General features: G+C 31.1%; 1 protein-coding gene and 1 non-coding gene across 4 annotated transcripts in view; one reads left to right on the forward strand and one right to left on the reverse strand.

Moving 5' to 3' along the window:
• LOC143197863 (uncharacterized) overlaps positions 1-23,879 on the forward strand; it is a 28,140-nt gene that overhangs the window by 166 nt on the left and 4,095 nt on the right. The window contains exons 2-5 of one of the 3 annotated variants that reach the window (XM_076406620.1): positions 8-240; positions 11,997-12,049; positions 16,991-17,137; positions 17,284-17,485. In XM_076406620.1, coding sequence (XP_076262735.1) covers positions 205-240; positions 11,997-12,049; positions 16,991-17,137; positions 17,284-17,485 — 438 coding nt within the window. In that variant the 5' untranslated portion in view covers positions 8-204. Of the gene's footprint in view, positions 1-7; positions 241-9,911; positions 10,019-11,996; positions 12,050-16,990; positions 17,138-17,283; positions 17,486-23,879 lie in introns of those variants that run through there. The other 2 variants (XM_076406621.1, XM_076406622.1) reach the window with 2 other exon arrangements.
• Positions 20,012-20,084, reverse strand: TRNAK-CUU (transfer RNA lysine (anticodon CUU)). The gene has a single exon. It is a non-coding gene; the product is annotated as a tRNA-Lys (tRNA).

Consider the following 23,879-nt stretch of genomic DNA (forward strand, 5'->3'; position numbering starts at 1 on the left):
CTTTTAGAAACAATGATGTGCATCGGACTTTCGTTGATGAAAGCGAACGTGGTAGAAAAAAAGGACCGCTCTCCGGTGGTTGGTCCCGATTGCAGAAGGTTCAGTTCTCGACGGTTCGAATTTACGTTTGCGGGTTTGTTGTTGTTGATGATGATGATCGAATTATCATGCCAGGACAGATCGGTTTGTCGCTGTGAATAAACTATGCGGTGTGTTTTGTTTGATTTCAAAATTTACCTGGTAAGATCTAAATTAAATTAGCGTCGTATTAAGCAATAAAAAATCAGTGAATATAAGCGCAAAAGTATATTAATTATATCATTAAATTATGTAACATGATAATTAGTTGGCTAATTTAGATAATACTGGCCAATAAAAAAATATATTTTATACAATTTTTTTATATATTTGGGCGAGATTACTTAAAATGAGTGTGTGAAAGAAATTAAATACCTATTTCCCTTGGAAAATATGTTATAATAAATTAGTTTAGCAGGAAATTATTTTCAAAATAATTACTTATACATATTACTGTTATTACATATATATTTACATTTGAGGACTTTTTTCTTCTTTATATCTTCATCCAGTCAACATAATCAAGCGATGTAATATTCATTCATTAGTGATTTTGCCTTTCTCCAGATAGTTCATAAACACAACTACATTCGAATACCAAAATACGGAGTTCATGATCTTGTCATCGAGTATTTGAGTTTTTGAACGGTTAGGATAACTTTCACTGACTATTGTTCGCCACACAATAATCGATAGTCATCTCAATATGAATCTCTACAGGAAAGTTTTGCAGAGTTTAGTAATTAGATAGTACTATGATCGCTATTCGAGGAGTTTGATTGCTTAATTTAAATTTCCATTAGAGGCACTTGTAAAGAAAATTTCTTGTTATGACTGCATTTAGCTGGCTATGTCTAGTTATATCCGCTATGCAGAAAATAACGTCATAAAATATTATCTTGTGTAAAATATCTTATTTAAAAGTCTGCTCTAGAATTGATTATGCCCAATTGATTATCTGATTAGATCGAATGGTATTAAACGTTTTAGTCTACGCATTTCACTATCATGTCTCAAAATTAGCTGATAGTTCAACTAACAAAGTTCAGTAACATATTTTCAAAGAACTAGAAAGTTTAGAAGGTTTGAAAGATGGATACATTATATTTACAAGCATAGTTGGATCCCGTGGCTGTATGTATTGATTTTAGCGACAATATCTTGTTATTTAATGATTATTTAAATTTGCGTCCGATCGGCATTGATATAGTTTACGTCTATTAATTTGGTCATTATGTAATACATTGTGTTTTACTGAATTTAATTTGGGAGTAAAATTGAAATATTCTTATTCTCTTAATTATCTGATTTTATTTATAAAATTGAGATCCTCCTGATTTCCGTCAGTGCCGGAAATTCTTCTTTTAATTCAATACTTCTTTTTCACTTTATATGGACTGATATTAAAATAATATTGTCTGACTTCAAAAGAAGATTTTCAGAAATACATCTCCCCTGAAATAAAATTAATCCTCATTGACCGAGCTTTTCTAATATAGTGTTGTTCCTATCACTCCTTCTCCACTTACACAATTATGAAAAATAACTATATGTAACCCAAGAATGATCAACAACTTTAAAATTTGCTTCCGTTTTAAGACTTTTTATATTAACACATATTTCTTTCATATCTATTCCATGTACTGTATATATAGATAAAATATAATTGCCATTATGCAGTAAAATTGTTTTAATCTTAATTGTGATGAATAAAATGAGTAGAGTCAATTATTTATAAATCCCTGTACATCGTTGCACTATATTTTTCCAGTTTTCTTTTAAAAAGTCAATGAATTCAGCATTGCGTTGTCAATGCAGTGAAATTTCTTTCTTTCTAAAGGGTTTGTTAGTACATAGTGAATCTAAACAAACACTTTCTAATAGCAAAATGCCAGTTAACGGTTAAATGAATTTATATCTATAAATAATCACACAACAAAAGATCTGAATCATCAATCACCAATAGTATTTCTAATTTTACCCGAGTTCTATTTCCACGGAAGTATACCGTTACTTTCAATAAAACAAATATGATTTAAAAAAATAATGAATGATAAATATTTACGTGACTTACTTCATTTAATACAACATAAAATGTCCCGAGTCACTTTTGAGTGGTTGATTGAAAAATATATAATAAACTAAATTAATGGAATTTAAGACTAATTAACAACATAAAAGAAAATAACGCACAAAATATAACAAAAAGACTAGTATTGTAATGAGAAGATTCATGAACATAAACAAAAATAACATGATGAAAATATAAACTAACAATTAAATATTTATTGATTGAGTTAAATCGAATGCGTTTCTATATGGAAAAGCATCAATCTTACAAATTTTCTCCGATCATAACAATGCCACGTCGGTCGTTGATGAATTACGGGTGCTCACTGGAAGGTGTTTTGTCATATCTGATGACGACATTAAGGCTGTCAGATAACATTCGATCCAATGATATTTTGAACAATCATTTTTGAATTATAAGCTCAACACAACTCATAAAATAAATCTGAAAGAATTGATAATCTACATCTAGCAGTACTATCTGGCAATACAACACTCTTAGTAATAGAATAAAGTTGTCCTTTTAACTGTTTTGGACTTTGTTAACTTATGCCTGATGTTTTACCAATATTACTATGAAAAGTTATATGATGTAATGCCTTGAAAATGTGGACGAAATTGTCCTGTATAATAGACGATACGCCAAACGACGATATTTGGATATAATAGTTATATCAAAACGTCGCAATATTGCCGCATCGACTCAGAGTTGTACTTCAGTTTGGCTTTGACATATAACAAAATTCTAATCTAAATAAAATAATTGAACTAAAATGTTATCAAATATAATTCATTTTAGCATTATAGTAAAAACTACAGTTAATTATACAGCCACAATAGGTTATAGGTAAGAGTTATAACCTCTTATCACTTACTTCTTTATTGATTTCAAGAATTATGCATACATCGGACGACTTTGACAGACTCATTCGTTTACGTATTTGAATTAATCAGACAGCATTGTGTCTCTTTTTAAATAGAATAAAATGAGAGTGAAAATATTGTCTAATTCTGAAACGGATTTACAAATTGCGGTAGGCGATACATTAAACATCTTGATGACGTATGTTCAAAAAAAACTTTGAATATACTATATTTTTGAACGCTGGCTAAGTGGCTTAGAAACTAACAAACGTAATGTAATTTCCACAGGCACATCATAATCCAGTAGATTTACTGCTATATTTTAATCATAAATTAACTTATGCAATTATATATAACTAATTAATTAGTAATATAGTACTAAAACAAACGGTCCTCCTAGTCTTGCTGCGATAATTGCGGGTTGGAATATTTCTTGGATATGGATGTAGTTTATATTTGTGACTGTAATTGTAAATGTCCTTATAGGCAACAGTGGAAAATTCGACAAGGAATAACCATTCCAGTCACTCCAGCAAGCAGGCTGAGTAAGACCAGATGTCTTCTCTTAAAGATGTCACGTTAAATAGTAGATCCAGTCCAGATAGTCCTCCATGGTAAAAAGGAGATTTTAAAATATATCAGAAAAGTTTATATTAAAATGCAGTTCTGGAAGTACCGATTAATATTTGGCAAACAACAAAATTGTCGATCCTTCGTGGTAGTGTGATAAGCTAGTCATTATCAATGGTCATCAATAGTCAATTGTCATGAATATTCAACACTGTTAAGAATTGATATTTCTCGTATAGGGTATACAAAAACCTTTAATTATATATTTAAGAGTTCTGTATTCAAAGAATCACTTAATCACTTTTTTTCAACAAGTTTCCCACAAACTTGGGATTATGTTCTTACTGGATGGCGGTGTTAAGACGTCAATTAGTTATCAATTAGCAATCGCATTCCTGTCTTCTTATATTTGAGAAATAATCGATCAGTATTAATTGAAGTATTTATATACTTGAAGTATTTATAAGAAATTCGTTGTGGTTGCGTTTCGGTTTTGCTGCTTCCCTTTGTAAGGTTGTATGTATTTCGCTAGTCTGCATTTGCTCAGATACCTAACTGAATATAACAATATGTACCCTTTTCGTTGAAGTTTTAACTGCTGTTGGAAATGCTAGATCTACTTCGGCTATGACCTCTATACGAATAATCAGTATACGATTCAAAATCCGCTAAAATCGAGTGTGCAGTTCACATGCACGCTCATTTCAACCTGTCTGCTGATATTTACTTCTTTTCCTTTCATGAGAAGAGTAAGATGATTACGTGTTTTAGATAAAACCTAGTACGTCCTTTCATAAGGAAGTTTACGTTTTTTTTAATTCGTCGATTCTTTAAAGACGAATGTAGCGTTTTATGTTCTTATGACTATAGAATGGTTTCTTTCTCCATTTATTTTACTAGCTCATATACTAATGTCCCAGTAGTAATTTTTCTTTGTTTCTTGAAAGAATTCTCCTGATTTCATTGGTTTATCACAAACTATTTGAATTATTGAAAATCTCACATCTTGCCTAACTGCAGCATACCTTGTACGATATGATAACTTGTAGGTCGTAAGCATTGGAGTGTTGAATTTTTATTCCACATTCTTTTGCTAGCCTATACAACACTGTAGATTCGAACTGTCGGACTTGACCTGTTATTAAACTTCTTTGAGCAGATATACCTCTTGTTGGAATCACCTCTATTAAACTTGAAAAACGATAATTGTTACACAAAATTATAATAACTTAAGCTATAGTTTACACTAAAGGTATACACTTTAAATAAGTTCGTATGGTTTGGTTCGCTTCAATCTTCTGATATCCTGCGCGTTGTCCAGTAGTTGTATTGCTTCCACGTTAGTATGATTTAGTAACCTTCTTTCGTGTTTAAAGGCGAAATCTTGGATAACTTTACATATCCATTTGATTTCCAGATCATCGTGCAGTTTTTCGCTGGTTACGTAATCAATCGAACCTTGTTTTGACAGCGTTGGATGACTAATTGATTGGAATTTTAGTGCAACTCCATATTTGCACCCCATAGGTCCAAATTGGCTTTATAATTGTCTGATAAATCAATCTCTATGATTTTGGATCAAGTTGAGAGTATCTTCCGACTAACCAGTATAGTTATTTTATTTTGATTCTAATGTGTTTTGCTTTTCATCTAACATGATGTTTCCAATTTAATCTACCGTCAAGATGGATGCCGAGGTATTTAGCTGATTCTGCTTGAGAAATCGGGAATCCATTGAGTGATATAATTAGGTTTTTATTATTTCGCCGCAATACAGAATTGTATTTTTTCTACTGCCCTAGGCAGAGATATGTCGTTTGCCATAATAATTGTATCGCCAGTAAAGGCTCTAAGTAAGGGTTATTTTGTTTTTGGGATGTCAGCAGTATAGAGCAGGTATAGGAGAGATCCTAAGACCCTATTTTGTGGAACAAACCCGATCAAAAGCTTGTGAGACATCTAGGAATATTGCAGGGCAGTATTTCAGTAATTTCAAGCACTTTTTCAATGGCCGCAGTTGAGTGGTGATTTCAAAGTCAAACTGGAAATCAGATATTATTAGCAAATTTTTAATAACGTTTAAATATTAGTTTCTCAAATACTTTTGATATTGCAGGTAGCAGCGAAATAGGCCTGTAACATTCGACTTGTTCTGCAGGTTTGTTAAGTTTTTTGTGGATACTTATTTGTGCCACCTTAAAGCTTTTCGGAATATGCTTCGGTCTTAAACAAGCATTAAAAATATATGTCAACATGAAGATTGCTTTTCGTGGCAGTTCTTTGTATTAAAGATAGCTTTGTCTGCAGCATTTCTAGTTTTGTGCCATAGACTTCTAACTTTTCGCTTTTCTTTTATCATTTCTCTAATTCGAGGAGGTAAATTACTTCAATTTCTGATTTCTCTCTTGTTATTTGGGTAGCATCTTTTGCAGCTGACGTAATTTGTTCGATTATATTGGTTTGTTGCTCAAGATCAACTATACTTTTAAGTCTTACTTTTAAACTGATTCGTTCTTGCAGTATTAATTTGAATTTGTCCCAGTCAGTATATTTGTTGGTAAGATAAGATTAATTTGTTTTTCTTAGGATTGTCGCTCCCCGTGTTAACAATGTGTGTCTAGCAAAACCATATCAAGCAACTATTTGATTTATTGTAGCTTTCACTCCTGCAGGTCTTAATACATGAACGTCGTGAAAAGAGTCCTTACCGTGTTATCAAAAAATGTATGATGTGATACTGTCATTATCGTTGATGAGTCACCCCAAATTCCTTTCCCTGGCTGCAGTTTACATTTCTTAAATTTGCCGTTGGTATTTTATAGAAAAGAATTTTAATTTTCTATCTCTTGTGAATTAGGAAATATAAATGGCGATTTGAAGATACTGTTTTGTTATTTTGATTGAATGCATATGTTAGAACTGAATATTTTTGACGTTTAATGTATACATGGCGTTCATAATAATATAATAATATGGAAAACTTAATAGTATGCCACCGAAAAACGCTAAACGTTTTGTTTTGATGCATTTGATCATCTAGCGAAGATACGTTGAATAGTTTTCTATTTTACAATTAGCAATTTACTTTCTTCTCTAACCCTATATGTGCAAACTTACCTTCCTATTTACACAATCAAATAACTAATAGTTTCGTACAAGTTGGCTAATAGAAAACGAATAACAAAATAAGAATTTCGGGACGGGAAACGACCTGCATCCTAGAAAACAGCATTGTTATTTTCCGCTCGAACGACTTAGCGAAAATGCTTCGTAATTAGCTCGCATATCGTCCGGCGTGCATATATCGTTCGAAAAGACGTGACGACGTTATAAAAAAAACATACACTGGATATGGTGATATTTAAGATAATAACTGTAATCTGAAAAAGGTAATGATAACTAGTTGACCTTTTCGATTCAGTCGCAGAAAAATGAAACAAGCAAAGCGAACGAGTACTCACCCAACTATTCATAGAAAAGGCTGATCTTATTTGCATATTCCCATAGAATTATTACAGTTTACCTTCGTGTTCAGATAAATGTTGCAGTTCGTGGAATATACCGTATGTAATTTAAAAAAAAACTAATTCTTTGTCATAAAAAACGTTTTTACGCTGATCTGAAGAAATCCTAGAGTCCCGCTAATCAATCGCTAACGCTTGTGGTGATCATATTCAGGATTTCGAATTTTTCTTTATGAGCTCCATCATAACTAATTAAATATTATAACTAAGAACTAATAGGAAATACAAGAAATATCAAGGAGAGACGAAAACTAAACTTTTTAACCGACTTCATATAGAGGAGGTTCTATGTTCGGCTGAATATATATTTTTTAATGTATTATCGCCGGTTTCTCGGAAAGAACAAAATACAGATCTGTAGAAACACCGAAACATGAAAATTATAACTTGATATATATAATACTTTATTCATAAATTTAAAACTACTTCAAAAGTTTACTATTATTTTAACGGAAAGGAGTGGTAGTAAGGAGAGTAACTTCTTGGAATGACCGTAGATTTAAGTCTATTCTAATGTAAATGAAACCCTCATATAAATACATTTCTACTATTATGTGACGTTATATCATTCGCACTATATAACATATATTATGATACTACAACACTTACATATAACATTATATATAATTATTTAATATTTTATAATTATAATAAAAATTAAATTTTTGGAGCTTTTAATAATGTTAACTGTAATTTGAGGCATATTTTGAGCCACTTTGTTTTAACATTATTCAATAAATATTAGTTTTACAAATTATTTCAATACAAATCCATTTTTAAAGATTGACGTTGTAAAAACTTATATTTAGGTATTACGTTCTATTGAAATTGATATGAAGTTTTAATAGATAAAGCAAACCAATAAAATAAATCAAATAAACAAGTACTACAGAGAGAAGAGGAATATATACAATAATTAGACACATAAATATTAAAAAGTTTACAATATTTGTAAAGTATAAAACAAATTATAAAGGAAATTAAAAAGCAAATCGTGGTAGGCAAAGTAACAAAGGTGAAAACGGAATGCTTCACGACCTGTATCTTTTTTCAGAGCTATTTATAAAATAGTAAATGTAAAAAATACAGTTAAGCATTTTTTTAATATAAACCTAGTAATAGTTTGAAGCAGTTTACTCTTTTTTTAACCTTCAAAACTTCATATATGTTTTGCAAACAATTTCTTAATTACAGCCTTCGTTGATGTACTTTTTGGGATATTTTCCAACAGTTTGCTATGGGATGATTCATTCTCCATTACAATAACTGATGATTCCGCCTAGTTCTTTAACAGCTGATTATCGAACCAGAGCAAGAAAAATTTATGGTTCATTTCACCATTGTTGTCGCCCTTGCATTTAGAAGAAAACACTAACTATGCTCCAGAAATATAACCATTCCTATTCCCTGCGTGAAGAACAATATATCTGTAATGACTTCTTAGAAAATATTATGACTGATAAGACCTAATGAAATGTCAATTTTTGTTGTCTTACGCTATTTTTATTATAGTATTGCCATGAGTTGTTGTTCTATTTTGGAATATCCAAATTTCATCTAGGGACACGAAATTATATAATAAGTGTTCCTTAATTTTGTTTACATAATTTTAAAAAGTCGATTGTTTTAAAAGCAATGTCTAGAAGTTCTCTCTATAAATAAAATATTTTTAACAAAAAAATTGAACCAACTTCAAAAAATAAATAAGGAACTCACTAAAGATTAACAAATAATTAAACATTTTAAAATAAAATATGTACATAACAATTGTTGTAATAACTAAATAAAAATAAACTAAAACCTTATTTAATCTATCTACTAAACGTATTTTATAATCTAAAATATACACAATTTAGCTTAATACCTATTTATCTATTTACAATATTATTTTAACTACCAACTGATCACTTCGTTGCCTGAAGTCGGCTCAGTTTTTTTGTAAAAAAATGTTTTATTTTTCTCTTTTTAGTGTTAGATATTTACTCAATAAATTACGCTGTTATTTTATTTAAAATTACAATGGGTAGGCCAAGCAACGGTTCAGCCCGTATGAGGAAATATAGGAATAAAAATACAACGATGCACAACGAAAATAAAGAGCGTTTCCAGGCCCCATACCTACCTGGCCTAAGTGATTTGACAAATGTTCTAACTAAACTATAAAAACAAAAAATTACTGGTCACGCCGGAAATTGAACCCGCGAACACTAATTGGGAGTTAAACGATTTAACAATTATACCATAAAAAAATTGGCAATAATGTTTCTACGAGGATATATATATATTACAAATAGTGCTTAAAAGTCAAACTGAATGGCTTTTGCACTGAACGACTTCCGATTTTCCGTCATATCACCTCAGCAATAACATTATATACAAATATCTCATTATTTTACATAAAAAATATGTGAAAACGTTGTACGTGCCTTTGAAATTTTAGCGTTTCCCTCGATTTCCCTCCCTTCCACCAACAGATACTGATTTTATTCCAATGGGACCATCTCGGAAGTGCATGCTTTCGAATAAAAAAAGAATTATGAAAATGGGTCCACAATTGACAGAAAAATCGGCGGACATACATTCAAAAAAAATATACAGCCGAACATAGAACCTTCTCCTTTTTCGAAATCGGTTAAAATCATTATTTGGATTCAGTTTTAATTTGAATGAATTTAAATAATATGAAATAATGAAAATAAATCCCTGTTTTCGAAATAAATTTGTTGTCAGTTCCGTTCTACGCGAAACCATCCACGACAAGCACGATCGGTATAACAGACGACGAAGAATCTATCGCTGAAAACGACGATGTATTTCATCACATCGCAAGCGAAATAAAACCGTGGTCTATTGATCGCTGCTTTCAGTCGTCACCAACTAAAAACAATATGAAGATCGTCTACATTTTAAAGGTAAGCTGATTGTTGTTCGTGGTTTCTCTCAACGGGGGTTTGGTGATGGTACACGGTATTTCCGATTAAAGGTAGGGTGAAAACATTCTCCTTTTATCCAATTATATAAATAATAATCTCACCAAGAAGTTTCCGCTTTCAGTGAAAGTGAGAAAAATCAATAAAATGTAAAAAAATATCTCTATTGTCGCTTATTTGCCTAACTTATTTTTAGCTAAATTAAGATAGTGTTGGTAAAAGTGTCATCCAACCAAGCTTGACTTTGTATTTTATTTTTATTGGTGAAATTATATTTAAATTTTCGCTAATTAATAAATCATCCAAGAATTCCGATCAGATATATATATCGTTCTCTGTATTATATTCTCTAACTATTTAGTTGGAATTTTTGTTTTATTTTAAAACAACAACTTCCTTTTCAATAGCGGTTCAAGTTGAGCTCGAATACTAAATAATTTCGTAATATTAAGATTTATCTTTAATCATAACTTCCAGGATTGTATTTTTTGTTATTCATTTTCTTTTGCTTACCAAAATAATAATATAATTTCAATGTTATTAGTTTGTAGTGAATTATTTTCAGTTCAGTGACAGAAAATAATTTTCTTATGCTCATTTTGCATAATGAAACCTTAATGACATTAATTTGCTTTGTTATATCTATTTTATAACTGTATTAATGTGATATTGATACATTTTGCCCTTAATAAGACAGCTTAAACAATACTTTATTTTCTACGGATGCATTTTTTTTTATGTATTTTACTCTATTTTGTTGTCGTTAGTACACTTTCAGAAAAATGCGCATTTCTTAATTTACAAAATATGATGTCATAGGTTCAGTAATTTAGAAGTACTTAGTTTTATATGTTTCAGTTCAATTACTGAAATTTACTCACTGATACTGATATTTATATTATATTTTTATATTTTTTCTAAGCAATTTTTTCAAAGCTTTAATCCCTCTCCGTAATATTTTTACAATATTACTTTTACTTTAAAACGTTAAATAATAAGATTTCTTCAGATTGAATCAGTTACTACAAATACCAATTAACCTAATCTGTAAAGTGCCTGTAAATACACATATTTATGTTAATTATTTTATGTCAGTGTCATAATAATTCGTCTAAAGAAAAAGCTTAAGAGAATAGTGACTGAGTGAGTAGTGCTTTTATTACATCTTACGTTAGGTATGCTTAGTATACTTATTATTCTTCTGTTGTATTGGAATCAATAGACAAGCAAGACGACAAGCAATTTGAAATTAAATTAAATTAGACTACTTAAACTAAAGTTAACGGTAACAATTACACAGTATACAAGTACGTGTGGTTTGTCCAGCAGCCGTGTTACAACTATTTTGCTGCGGTTTAGTAACCTGAGTTTATGTTTTAAGGTCAATTCTTGGATAATTTCGTAGATTCATATAGTGTCTGAACCATCCTGCAGTTCTTCCATGGTTACGTAGTGATATGTTAAGTATTGGTAAATAAAAGAAGGAGTTTGTTTCCACTTGAGGGAGCGGATATCCCTCAAGTAATATGGACAGGTAGTTGCTGTAAAAGAATTCAATAGTTCACAAGGATTTAACCTGAGTAATCCACAACATATAGTATTTTGTGGATAGATCTAGGAGTGAAGTACTGATATATACGTTTTGAACAATGAAATATAAGCTTTCCTTCATAAATATTAAAGAATAAACGTTTTGTCTGTTAATTATAATAAGCCAAACATATTTTTATATATAGCATGTTGAAACTACAAAATATATAGAAGAAATCAATTAACTAACTCTATTAATGATTGTTTTTAAACAGGAACCATTTGTTAATATAACAAAACCCCATATTAAACGTAATCCATTGTTAGTACTGATTATTCGAAAGTCTTCGTTGGGATCCGCTCACTATTTAATTACTAGTTGCTTCACCAACACGATTTTATCGATTTTTACGCAATGTTTTATTTTCAGATAGCCATATTCTTCCTCCAGTATCAGTTATCTTTGACGATATATCGCTTTGGGTGAGTATTATCATTGAGTAAATCACTAGTTAATTATATAATTCAAATAATTTCCGCGTTGTTACACAAGAACATCAACAAACGTGTTATATCGTAGCGCACTAGACGAAAAACAAAATCTGTTTTCAATATCTGGTCATGTGTGCATCTGCTTTCATTTCCTGGAATTTTCTCGATGTACACGCCGTTCGTTTTTTTTTTCTTTTTTCATTCTATCCGGTCTGAACTTAATGCACGCGAATCTCTACTTACCGTAATGGGTTCGGTGCAGTCAGGATGTTGACCATTTGATGATGAAATGACTTGTTAACGATACGAGCGCTTTTTATAGGGTCTAGTTCATGAACCACCGGTTAATTATAAGACCATCCGAAAGAAATATGTTATAAAGTTATCAGTTAAAGTGCTGCTTTGTTCTTCTGGTGAAAGAGTTTTTAAATATGATATTGATTGCTTTCTAATGGTTTCTCCTCTTGAATGTGCTCTTGAATTATGTTGGTTTTCTTATAATTTGAAAAATGTCGGGCTATCATTAGCAACTTTTAACTATAGTTCTTCTAATAAAACAGCCAATATAGGTGATAAAATTTATGACGTCACACTATCGATGCTGCTGAATTAAGTGAGTTTTGGTTTATTTTGGCAGTGACATAATTTATATGTAAAAAAGTAAATAAGTTACCGCTATAAAAAATAATTTATTTTACAATTATAATGCTTTACATACTTATTTAAACTACAGTTAATTGTACAGACACAATAGTTTCTAAGTTGGAGCTGTTTTATTATATTTAAATTGAACTTTTTCCACGCCACCTATGAATGAAATAGAGTTTTAGGTTCCTTTTTTTGTGTGGCGATGTCCCATAAAGGCCGAATCCACGTAATTTATTATTTGTATAAGGAATTCATTTTATTTTGATTAGAGAGCATGTTTCTCTTTTTACGTTTAGTTATTATTTCCTTCGCTCCTGTCATTCCTTGTCAAGTCATTTTAGTCTCACTTCTGCAAACGCAATCAATTCCTCTCTCTGGCTATTTAATGGCTTCGCTATTTTTAATCAGAGTAGTCACAGATGAAAACAAAGCGCCAAAACAACGTTTGTCGGTATATATTGCCACTAATGTTCTGAATCATTTTGTCAACATATGGCAACGGTGTAAACCAGTACCAACACAAATCGAATATTATAGACAGATTTGTTTAGATGTTCCGATGTATCAGACATCAATCTGTCGCTTTTTAGTTGGGATAATGCTAACGAGTAAAATAAGGAGCGAAAATACACTATCGGCACACCCTAGGCATCGAGTGTTGCCTTCAAAATCTGGTCTCATCATTCAACATTTTCAACACACTGAATTTTTTTCGCACTCCGATGAAATGACATATAATTAAAAGTAAAGCTTGTCAGTGATTCTTCAAAATGAAGTTGCTTACAAACGTACTCGACGCGATTTAATACAAAATAACACCATCTATTGTAAATCCTTTAAAATTATTTTGTAGGTCTAATAGTTTATATTGCTCTACGTCCACAAGCGAAGTCTCAAAATAAAAAACTTTATCTTGTTCGTGTATTTATTAAAAAACTATGTTCAGTGGCATCTGTAAGAATCTTAGGAAAAGGTGAATATTAGAAATCATGCGAAAGTGCTCAAATGAGAATTATTTCTTATATTTTACGTTTTGATTGCTTCATTTTATTAATAATTTTGCCAACGAGTTTAAAGCAATATGCGAGTATACGTATTCGCTCCCTTTGTTTCATTGGTGTATGGACTACATTGATTCTTGAATGAAATTATCCAAACCGTAGTATTTAGCAATTAAGTTTCATTGACCTGTTCATTTATTTTCTCTTTTCAATCCTGTGAAATATATTAAATTTTGATACAAATAAATGGACCGAATTAATGTATACTTCCAATATATCAGTTCAGTTACTGTACGACTCTCACTAATTTCAAATACTATTCAATTTATTGATAACTCTTATTTCCTTCCGTTCCCGTTTTCTGTTAGCAAGACAATGTTGGAACCCCTTACAAACACAGGCCGTTATTTTCCATAATAAACTTTAGGCACTGCGCGTTTCGCAACTTAAGATCGACACCGCAACAAGTCTCCACTTCGAACAACGTTTCGGTTGGAATTCCCCAATCCAGAAAACAATCCAGAAAGATTTGAGGATAGCAAACATGCTACCTTCTCTGATCTGCCCTTCTAGCAGACTTCCCATCTCCATCAAATACTTATTTTACAAAGTGTTAATTCGGTCTGTACTCCTCTACGAATCTAATGTCTACTTCAAGTTTGTTACATCCAACCAGGTAAAACGGCTTCAAGCTTTCCAAAATAAGCTTCTCCGGAGAATATTAAACGCTCCATGGTTTGTCAGAAATAATCAGGTTGACACTCCGAAAATCAAGCGCTTCATATCTCAATCCTTGCACAAACAACAACTCACCTTATGTTCTTCTGAAAACATGCTTGTTAGCGAGCTGGTAGACATACTGGGAGATTAACACCACGTCATCGATGACCTCCCCTTTTCCAGGCTGAAATGACCTCATCCAACGCTATAGTCATAATTTTTACCCCCATATGACAGCATCCAGTCGTGTGTTAACTCAAGTTTGCCAATCTATAGATAATTTCACTATCTGTTACGCCCAATAATGGCTTCCTGGTTAGCGGCTGCCATATTCCCAAATTTAATGCAGTAGCAGCAGCGACCCACAGGGGTCAACTGTGCGGCGGTTTCGGTTTAGTGTATTGGTAAGCCAAGAGGCAATCCCCCATAACCCGGGGTGCTGCCTCTACCCCAACTTGGTACTCCATTACAAGTATCACGGATCACGGAAAATTGTGTCTGGTTTTAGGACAGAACAAAAAAAGAGAGTGTTAGGAGGATTTTGTAACACTGCAACTGTAAAATATTACAACCAATATTTTTTTTATTGGTAAATTCTTTAAGTTCGTTTGTACTCACGTTACGTCACTCCAATAAAATTCAATTCTGATATTGATTCACAAGTATACACGATTTTGGACCTGAGCAACCAAAAGTTGTTTATAAAATGAATTGTGAGGCGAATCCAAATCAGCACCTCATTTTCTAAAACTGGTTTTAGTTTTCGAAATTATGTTGACAACTAACGGCGATTAATTGAATTATAAAGTGTAAATTAGACATAAGCAGAGGTTGAAGTGTGTCTTTTATACTGCTTGGGACCTATCCTTGTCCTCATCATACCCTCGTGTCAATATCCTTGGCATCCCCTTTCAAGTTTGGCTATATCTTTTTGTAGCCGCTTTCATTGCTCATCGCTTGTGTCACGTAAGTTTTGTGGGAATAAATCAAGATGTGAATGCAAAAAATGAAATTTGTGACATATTTGGGTTTTTATCTTGAATCTGTCGTGCATACTATCTCCATCTCTAACTATTTTTAAATAATTAAACACACTTTACTTAATCTGAGGATACATTACTCAACAAATATCTTCGGATTTGGCACATGCGCTTGCTGGGCTCTATTTATTTTTGCAACAGAGAATAATTAGTTTTGATCATGCGTATATACAGCTTCATTTACTTTACTTCTTTTTTAGACTTCTTTTTTATAAGGAGGGAAATATAAACAATGAAATTTTTGAAAGAACACATTTAATTTTTAAAAATATTGAATAAAATTAAATAATAAAAATAATTTCTATATGACTTTCTATTTTTATAAAACATCATATTTAAATAAATTTACATATTTGAACAATTAATACGAACTCCATATAAATAAACATTACCAAAAGAAAAGAACAAAATCGTTTGGAATAAATTAAGCCAATATAGTTAAAACCAAACAAAAAAGAGTTAAATCACTAAATTTGAAAGCAGTGAAATTCACCTAATAATCTCCAAATAGGATCAAATATGATCGCTATTGCAATTTTTGCTATTATTTTCGAGCTTTCGATTAGCATATTGTACATTTACTAACCCAAAACGCTTCAAGTTCTTCAAGGCTGAAAAACAATATCAATACACCATTAATTTTACAAAACAATAATTTATTTACCTTTACTATTATATAATAATGCATTGTATTTTCCTTGTCATTAGATCATTAGGGTGTCATTGATAGTTTTATATTTTATTTGATCCAGGTTTACTTTTGTTAGCAAATTTATTATTTCAGAGTATCACTGTATACTGTTTTTACATCTTAGCAAAATGCTGTATAATTTCTGATACTCTGAATTCCACATTATTTGACTTTCGCTCTCAACAAATTCTGGATACATTTCGCCTATAAAATAAAATTTAAATCATTAATAAAATATATTATGTTTAAAATATATTATGTTTAAAATAAATGTCAAATTATTACTAATTTCTTCAATTTTTCCTACTATTCTTAATGGACAAACCTCATTAATGAATTGATTACTTCCAACACAACAAGAATCAATTTCTTCTCTGCTCTTGTATCATTAAATTTTGGCATATGGTGATACCTAAACGACGTTGAAAATGCTGTGTTATAAATTTGGCAGCTAACATTCCCACTATAAATAAAATTGATGCTGTTTGGATTTTATAACTTTTAAAATTTTAACCTTACATTCTTCATTTACCCAGGTTTTCCAGATTTCAAAACCAATACATGTTAAACCACCAAGAATAACACAACAATTTAATTATTATTACAATAGAATTATTAATGTACCAAAAAATCTGAATAGTCTAGATTTTTTTGTTGTTTTGACTTGATCGACTGTACCGATCGACTCGAAAAGGATGTACCGACATTGGAAAACGAAGGCAATATAGTTTATTCTTTTCTATGGTTTTCTATGCAGGATAGAGCGCATGTGCCAAATCCGAAGATATTTGTTAAGTAATGTGTCCTCTTAAACTGTATGCATTGTTTATAGCACTGACGGTGCAGATAACGTAGCTCTCGACGATCCGATCAGTAAAAACCTTTTCTCAAATAGCGAAGTTGATGACGACCTCACACACAACGCTGACCAAAACTTTATTTCAGACACACCCTCCACATATTCGGGTTATGTTGCCAAGTAAGTAAATGATCATGAAACTGCATCAGTCATCATCGCAAACACATCGAAAAACATCCGCACCATATCATCAGCGTCATGCATCTATCAGTTCAATAATTTTCAATAATTTGGGTTACGAATACAGCATGGTATTAATTTTGTAGATTGTCGAAGAAACCATTGAACATTGCAGGGCCAGGATTCTACGGTAAAAGGTATCCCACGCCGTATTCCAGGCTCCCGTCATTTTATCCTGGAAATGTTAAAGTGAAAACTGATTTTTTCCCCCCGATCGATGGCGGAAATATTTTTGGAGGATACTATGGGCCCAGAAACAAAAACTATGGACAAATATACGCTCCCAAAGTAAGTTCATGATTTATTAAACTAATTTGATATAATAGATGTACAACTTTGCTTATGTCGTTACCTGTAGACAACTGTAGCGATAAATAGCGATAGAAAAATAATACCGCGCGTTGAAAAGTTCATGAATACCGACCAAAATGCTAAAATGCTGCAAATTCACAGGGCATATATTAGTAGAAATTCACAAATGGTTTAAGATACCAGAAAACTTGTACACTTATTAATATTTATAAAAACAACAAATTATTAATAGCAAATCCTGTTAAAATAATGTTCTATCGTTTCAGACATACCTCCATGTATCTTTTATTAATTCACTATAATATATATGTCATTTCTAGGAGATTATATGAAATGGGTAAAGCTGGAAGCATATTATATGATATATTATTATGGAACATATTTCAATGGAATTATAATGAGATATAGTATCAAAGTAACTGAATAGGGAACAACTGAATATGCAATATTTTTTTATAATTCAAATAAAGACAACCGTCAATAAAATGAATGAAAACAAGAAAGTAGATTTTAGGTTAGCGAGGAAAAATTCAGTGTAAATTTTGTAAATTTTTTTTGGTCTTTTTGGAAAATACTCTGTGTCCATTATATACAGTACCTTATCTTCAATAATAAAAAAGTTTACACTACAGTATTATATAGGCACATTATATATAAGCACATTATGAATTTTAATGAGATAATGAAACTAATTTCACTCATGTTATCTGAATACTAATCATACGTTACCTAACCGAAATGTATCTCTGATTAGTTAAAATCTTAGTGAATATTACCTCGGGAACATCTATTTGTAGTCTAGTCAAAGTAATTTTGTACATACGTCATCTAAATGTATGACATCAAAACGTCGCAATGTTGCTGCATCAACTGTGAGTCTTATTTCAATTTGGCTTCGATATGCAACAAAATTCTAATCCAAATAAAACAATTAAACAAAAATGTTATCGAATATAATTTATTTTAACATTATAGTGCATCTAAAAGCTACAGTTAATTATAGAGCCACAACAGTTTATGGGTTAGAGTTATAACCTCTTACCACCATATCACTTGAAGAATTTTGCATACGTTTGACAACCGGACGACTTCTCGTTCATGCTCATTCGTTTACGTGTTTGAACTAATCTGAGAGTGTTTCTTTTTAACTAGAATAAAATGAGAAGGAAAATATTGTCTGATTCTAAAACGAATTTATAAGTTGCGGCTGGCAATACTTTAAACATCTTGATGACGTATGTATAAAATAACTTTGAATAGACTATATATAATTCTAACGATTATTTGATTTCTAAAAAGAAGAAAATAGATTTCGAAAATGCCTTTTACCTAACTAAACCAAAAATGCCGTTGTTACCACCAACCATTTACAATATTCACCAAATTTAGCAATAATTAATTCAATTCAAAAAAATCGTAGCAATATTCTCAAACACTCATCTACATATGATTTAAATCAAAACACACCTACGAATTACGTCATGTTCTAAGTAAACTGATACAAATGATATTCTGCCTTATAAATTTTACTTGAGCTTATAAAATATTCTCTAATTTCTAAGGATAAGTTATCTTGTTTTTGAGTTCTCAAAAAAAAATAGCTACATAACAATGATTCGAAGCAATGATGAACAAGGAGAAATTTCGAACGTTAATGATGAATTTTGCAAAATTATAAACTATTGTTATACGATGACAATAGATCTCTATATTCTCGCTCCAGCGCAAAATTGTCATGGACATATTTCAACCTATTAGTGTATATTTTTCATTATCTAGTTCCACAGAAATAGCTATGCATCTTCGGGAAATAGTATATACGTTCGAACATTATTGAAGATATTTTCAAAATTATATATTTTCAGGAAATAATCTGTGTTTTCCAGTCTAATTTCTGCAGTAAAAGCAATAGGAAATAAAAGTTTGTTACGTCGTTCGAAATGTCGAACGTTATTGAATAGTTTTTAAAGATTATGCATTTTGGAAAATTATGCAATAGGAACTTACGAAGAACTAATGAGATCGAATTAAAAAATATAGAGCTAAACGCGCGATCCATTTTTCGGAATTTCGTTATCAGATCCATCAAGATTTTTCGGTTAGTTAATGGTCAGCGGGGCCGTTTTCTCACGCGCGGACATCTTAAGTCCGCCCACACGCCCTTTACGAGGCCCGTCCAGGGTTCAACGACCGTCCAATTAAAATCTCATCTTTCCGTTCGTTTTACGATCGATTTAGGCTAAATATATGCAAGAGCAGCGCCGCGGTCGCTCGGACGGTCGGCGTAAAACATTCCTGCCACTTCGGGTCCGGTGCATCGGGCGCATCTAATCATCCGGCGACCACTCGATGCCCAAAGATAAACCCGGTACCCGTATTAATTCGATTTTCGGTCGTTATTCTTGAATGTTGATGGTGCCGATTGAATTTTATTTCGTTAAATTATCATTCTTTATTATTTTAAAAGTATATTTATTCGCGCGAATTAAAATAAAAACCGTGCGCCCAACGTGGGGCTCGAACCCACGACCCTGAGATTAAGAGTCTCATGCTCTACCGACTGAGCTAGCCGGGCTGTGAAACTTTTATTACATAAAGATTTGTTATGCCTATCTTGTATTTAGTTATTTGTTATAATTGTAAATTAATTATAAAGGACCAGCATCAAACTTAAATTTTCAACACGAAAGAAAAAGTTTTAAAACAAAATATGTACATAATAATCGTTGTAATAACTAAATAAAAATAAAGAAAAACCTTATTTCACCTATCAACTACACGTATTCTACTATATACACAAAATTTAGCGCTTAATACCTATCTAAACCTATTTATCTATTTGCAATATTATTTTAAGTACTACCAAGTGATCACTTTGAAGTCGGTGCCGAGCAACAAATTAGATTTGTTTTGTTCCTAATTTAATTTTGTCTATATGTGACAAATTCATATTGTTATTATTATTTATGTAAAAAATCACAGGGGAGTGTGAAAACAAGTCACACCTTGTATCTTATTTCAAAGTATTTCTCCTACATGCCTTGTTATGTCAAAAAAGTATTTTATGTCTATTTTTAAGTATCTTTAAATGTAATATTCCAGTCCTCACGGTTTCACTGCTTGTAGAAATACGATTTGTGTATTTCCATTAAGTTTTGAACTAGGCACTCAGAAACAAATGTTATTACTGATCATATATCAGCATACATAATAACTTATTTAAACTTTTTCTTTGCACTAGCCATTAAAATGTATTTCCACTTAGGCACTCAGAACCTGTTTTCATTTCCTACATTTCTGGCTCCAAAGTTTATATCAATATAAGGTATATTATTTATCAACAGCATTATAAAGCAATATGGGCGGTATTAAGTTATTTCATTGATCAGTATCAATACCACATAATTTGGTTAAGTATATCTTTTATATTTCGGAATATACCAGAATAAATCAAAGGATTTGTCTATTTAAGTTTAATGTATGCTGCCGTATAGATTGATAATATAGTCTTTAGTGATGGGTAATGTGGACAAAACAATTAATTTTCATAAAATTGGGTAATGTTTTTGGTGAACAAAATGTAATCATATCAACAATAAAGTTTTAAAGTACGAGATCAAATGGTTCTTGTTTGACAAAAATGTTTCAAATGTTGATTATTTTGAGTATGTGTTATCCAAGAGTTGAATTGCTTTGGTTTTAACATGATAGTATCTTTTCGATTCATTCAATTTCCTCTCTAACAGTCGGTATCTATAGGTCTTGGTGTAATTATTTCTATTATATCTGAACGTATCTACGACAACTCTTAGAACTGGAGGCATAGCTCCATATCGGTTTTAGAATTCGTTAACACAAACACTTATTAACACACCAACTTATTATGTACGGAATTGAAATTTTCTTTCAATTGACCAGTACATTTTCTTATATTTCAGTTCGAGTTATTTTTTGCAATAATTTTGCACCAAGATTCAGCTTTGTTGCTATATGGTATAATAATATTATTAATTGTTATTAATATGTCTAAATTCAATGGCTACTGATTTTTATTCCGCAACTATTCTCCTGGATCCAGTTATTTATATTGTCACTAGCACGTTGTGATTCTCTGATTGCAGTGAAACTTTCATTTAAAAGCCACATTGTTGTGAAATATTGACATTAACAGATACGGTTACTACTACTAGTACTACGTTAGGATTAGGAAGATTAAAAGATTAGAAAAAGGCGTCATCTATATCTTCTTATTCATCAAACTTCTTTATTATCAAATGTATTTTTGAAGTATTAGGAGATTTTTTAATTATGTATAGATCTTTGCATAAGGTATATGGTAATAATTATGATAATTTTTTAACCACTTCTGTTTTAATAATTAAAAATGTATGAAGTGTTTTGTTATAATATCGGAATTTTAGAATTGCCAAATAATAATATTTAATAATGATATGATTGTCTTTGACCTTTTTTTAAATAAAATAATCCCTCAAATATATTAAGTTAAATATTGACAAAATTTAACTTAAATCTCTAAAAATATTTCAAGAGTTTAAACAACACTCAACTTAGTGACTCTTAAATTAAATATTATTATATCAGTTAAATAAGCTAAAATGGGCAAATTGCTTAGGTTTTGTCAGAAAGAAATAAGCCAACTACAGGGGATATATTACGTGACCTCAACAAATCTAACCTTCATGGAGGGGTTGAGATTACGAAATACTTTTCAATGGGGGCCAACGTTAAGCTGCGAAAAAATTGGTGAAACAATCATAAAATTTCAAGACTTTATGTTGAAGCCCGGTGATTCATCATTTATATTGTTTCCTATAAGCGTCCGAGTTTATATCGCTCAAGAAAAGCTTACCATCCGGGCTACCTGTTTCCTACAGTTAATCATGGGGTAGGTTCCATAATGATTTGCGGTGGCAATATCGTCATATTGATCTAACTGATATTGGTCGCATTACTGTGAGTTAACATCTTGGTATCCTCAATGATGATGTTCTTATTATGTCTAGCATATTACTACTAACACTACCATATTATAAAAGGATAATGCACCCATAAACACAGTCAAACAGATTCAGTCTTGGTTTGAATACATGGCCAGTACATTCGCCAGTCCTCATCATAATTGAATAATTGGGCAGTTTTAGAATAGAGAGAGATAGGAGTATATTTCCATCTCCAACATCCATCCACATTATTCCGTTGGAAAGTATTCAGACACACTACGAATCTATTCCGTGATAAATTGCAACTGTTTTAAAGGTATGGTGGCTCAACAGCACAAAATATATATATTGTATATGTCAAGCTTTCATATTATTTTATCCATATTCTCTATTTGTGTAAACTGTACTTGTAGTACAGTTTACACCTTAACTTTTAACAACAGGCTTTAAGCTAGCGATATGTCAAATATAAATCCCAAATTTTCGGCACCGCGATAAGATCGTATCTTCTAGACGTAAGTGAATCGCATATTTCATAGATTAGAAATTCAAACTCCAATGATAAATAGAAACTAGCACAATTCCGCATATAACTGTAAGATGATAACTTCTATTTGATAGTAATATTTTATTGCTCGTATATCCACAGATCTAAGTGTTTAGTTAACCTCCACATTTACAAAATATTTTTAATACAAAAATCGAACCGACAAATTTATAAAATAATCAAACTTAAATTTTTCACACTAAAATAAACATTTCAAAATAAAATATGTACATAGTAATCGTAATAACTAAATTAAAATAATTAAAAACTTTAACCTATCTACTACAGGTATATTATTTTCTACTATATACACACAATTTAGCTTAATTAAACCTTCCTAAATTTATTTATCTATTTACAATATTACTTTAACTATTACCAACTGATCTCTTTGAAGTCGGTACCGAACCAAAACAGTTACACTAATTTCGATTTATTTTGTTGGTAATTTAATTTTTTATATATGTCACAAAATTATATTATTATTTCTGTATTGTTTGGGTCGTATGAGGAACAATAAAAATAAAGGTAACAATGATTGAAAATAAGAAGCGATTCAGGCCTCGGTGTTGGCTACCTAGCCTAGGTGATTTAACAAATGTTCTATCTAAATTAGAACAACAAAAATTATTGACAGCGCTGGTAATCGAACCTGCGATCTCCGTTAAGAAGATAAACGCTTTAACCATTACATCATAGAAGCACTTATGTTTCTACGAGGTTTTATATGCTACAGATAGTGCTTAAAAAGCAAGGCTTTTGCACTGAACCACTTCCGATTTTCCGCCACATTAACACAGCAATAATATTATAATAAATATCTGATTATATTAGATAAAAAATATGTGAAAACATTGTAAGT

The sequence above is a fragment of the Rhynchophorus ferrugineus genome, unplaced genomic scaffold (genome assembly GCF_030347505.1).
Source record: "Rhynchophorus ferrugineus isolate W39M unplaced genomic scaffold, kcgeb_rfMv2 rfM6, whole genome shotgun sequence".
NCBI lineage: Eukaryota > Metazoa > Arthropoda > Insecta > Coleoptera > Curculionidae > Rhynchophorus > Rhynchophorus ferrugineus.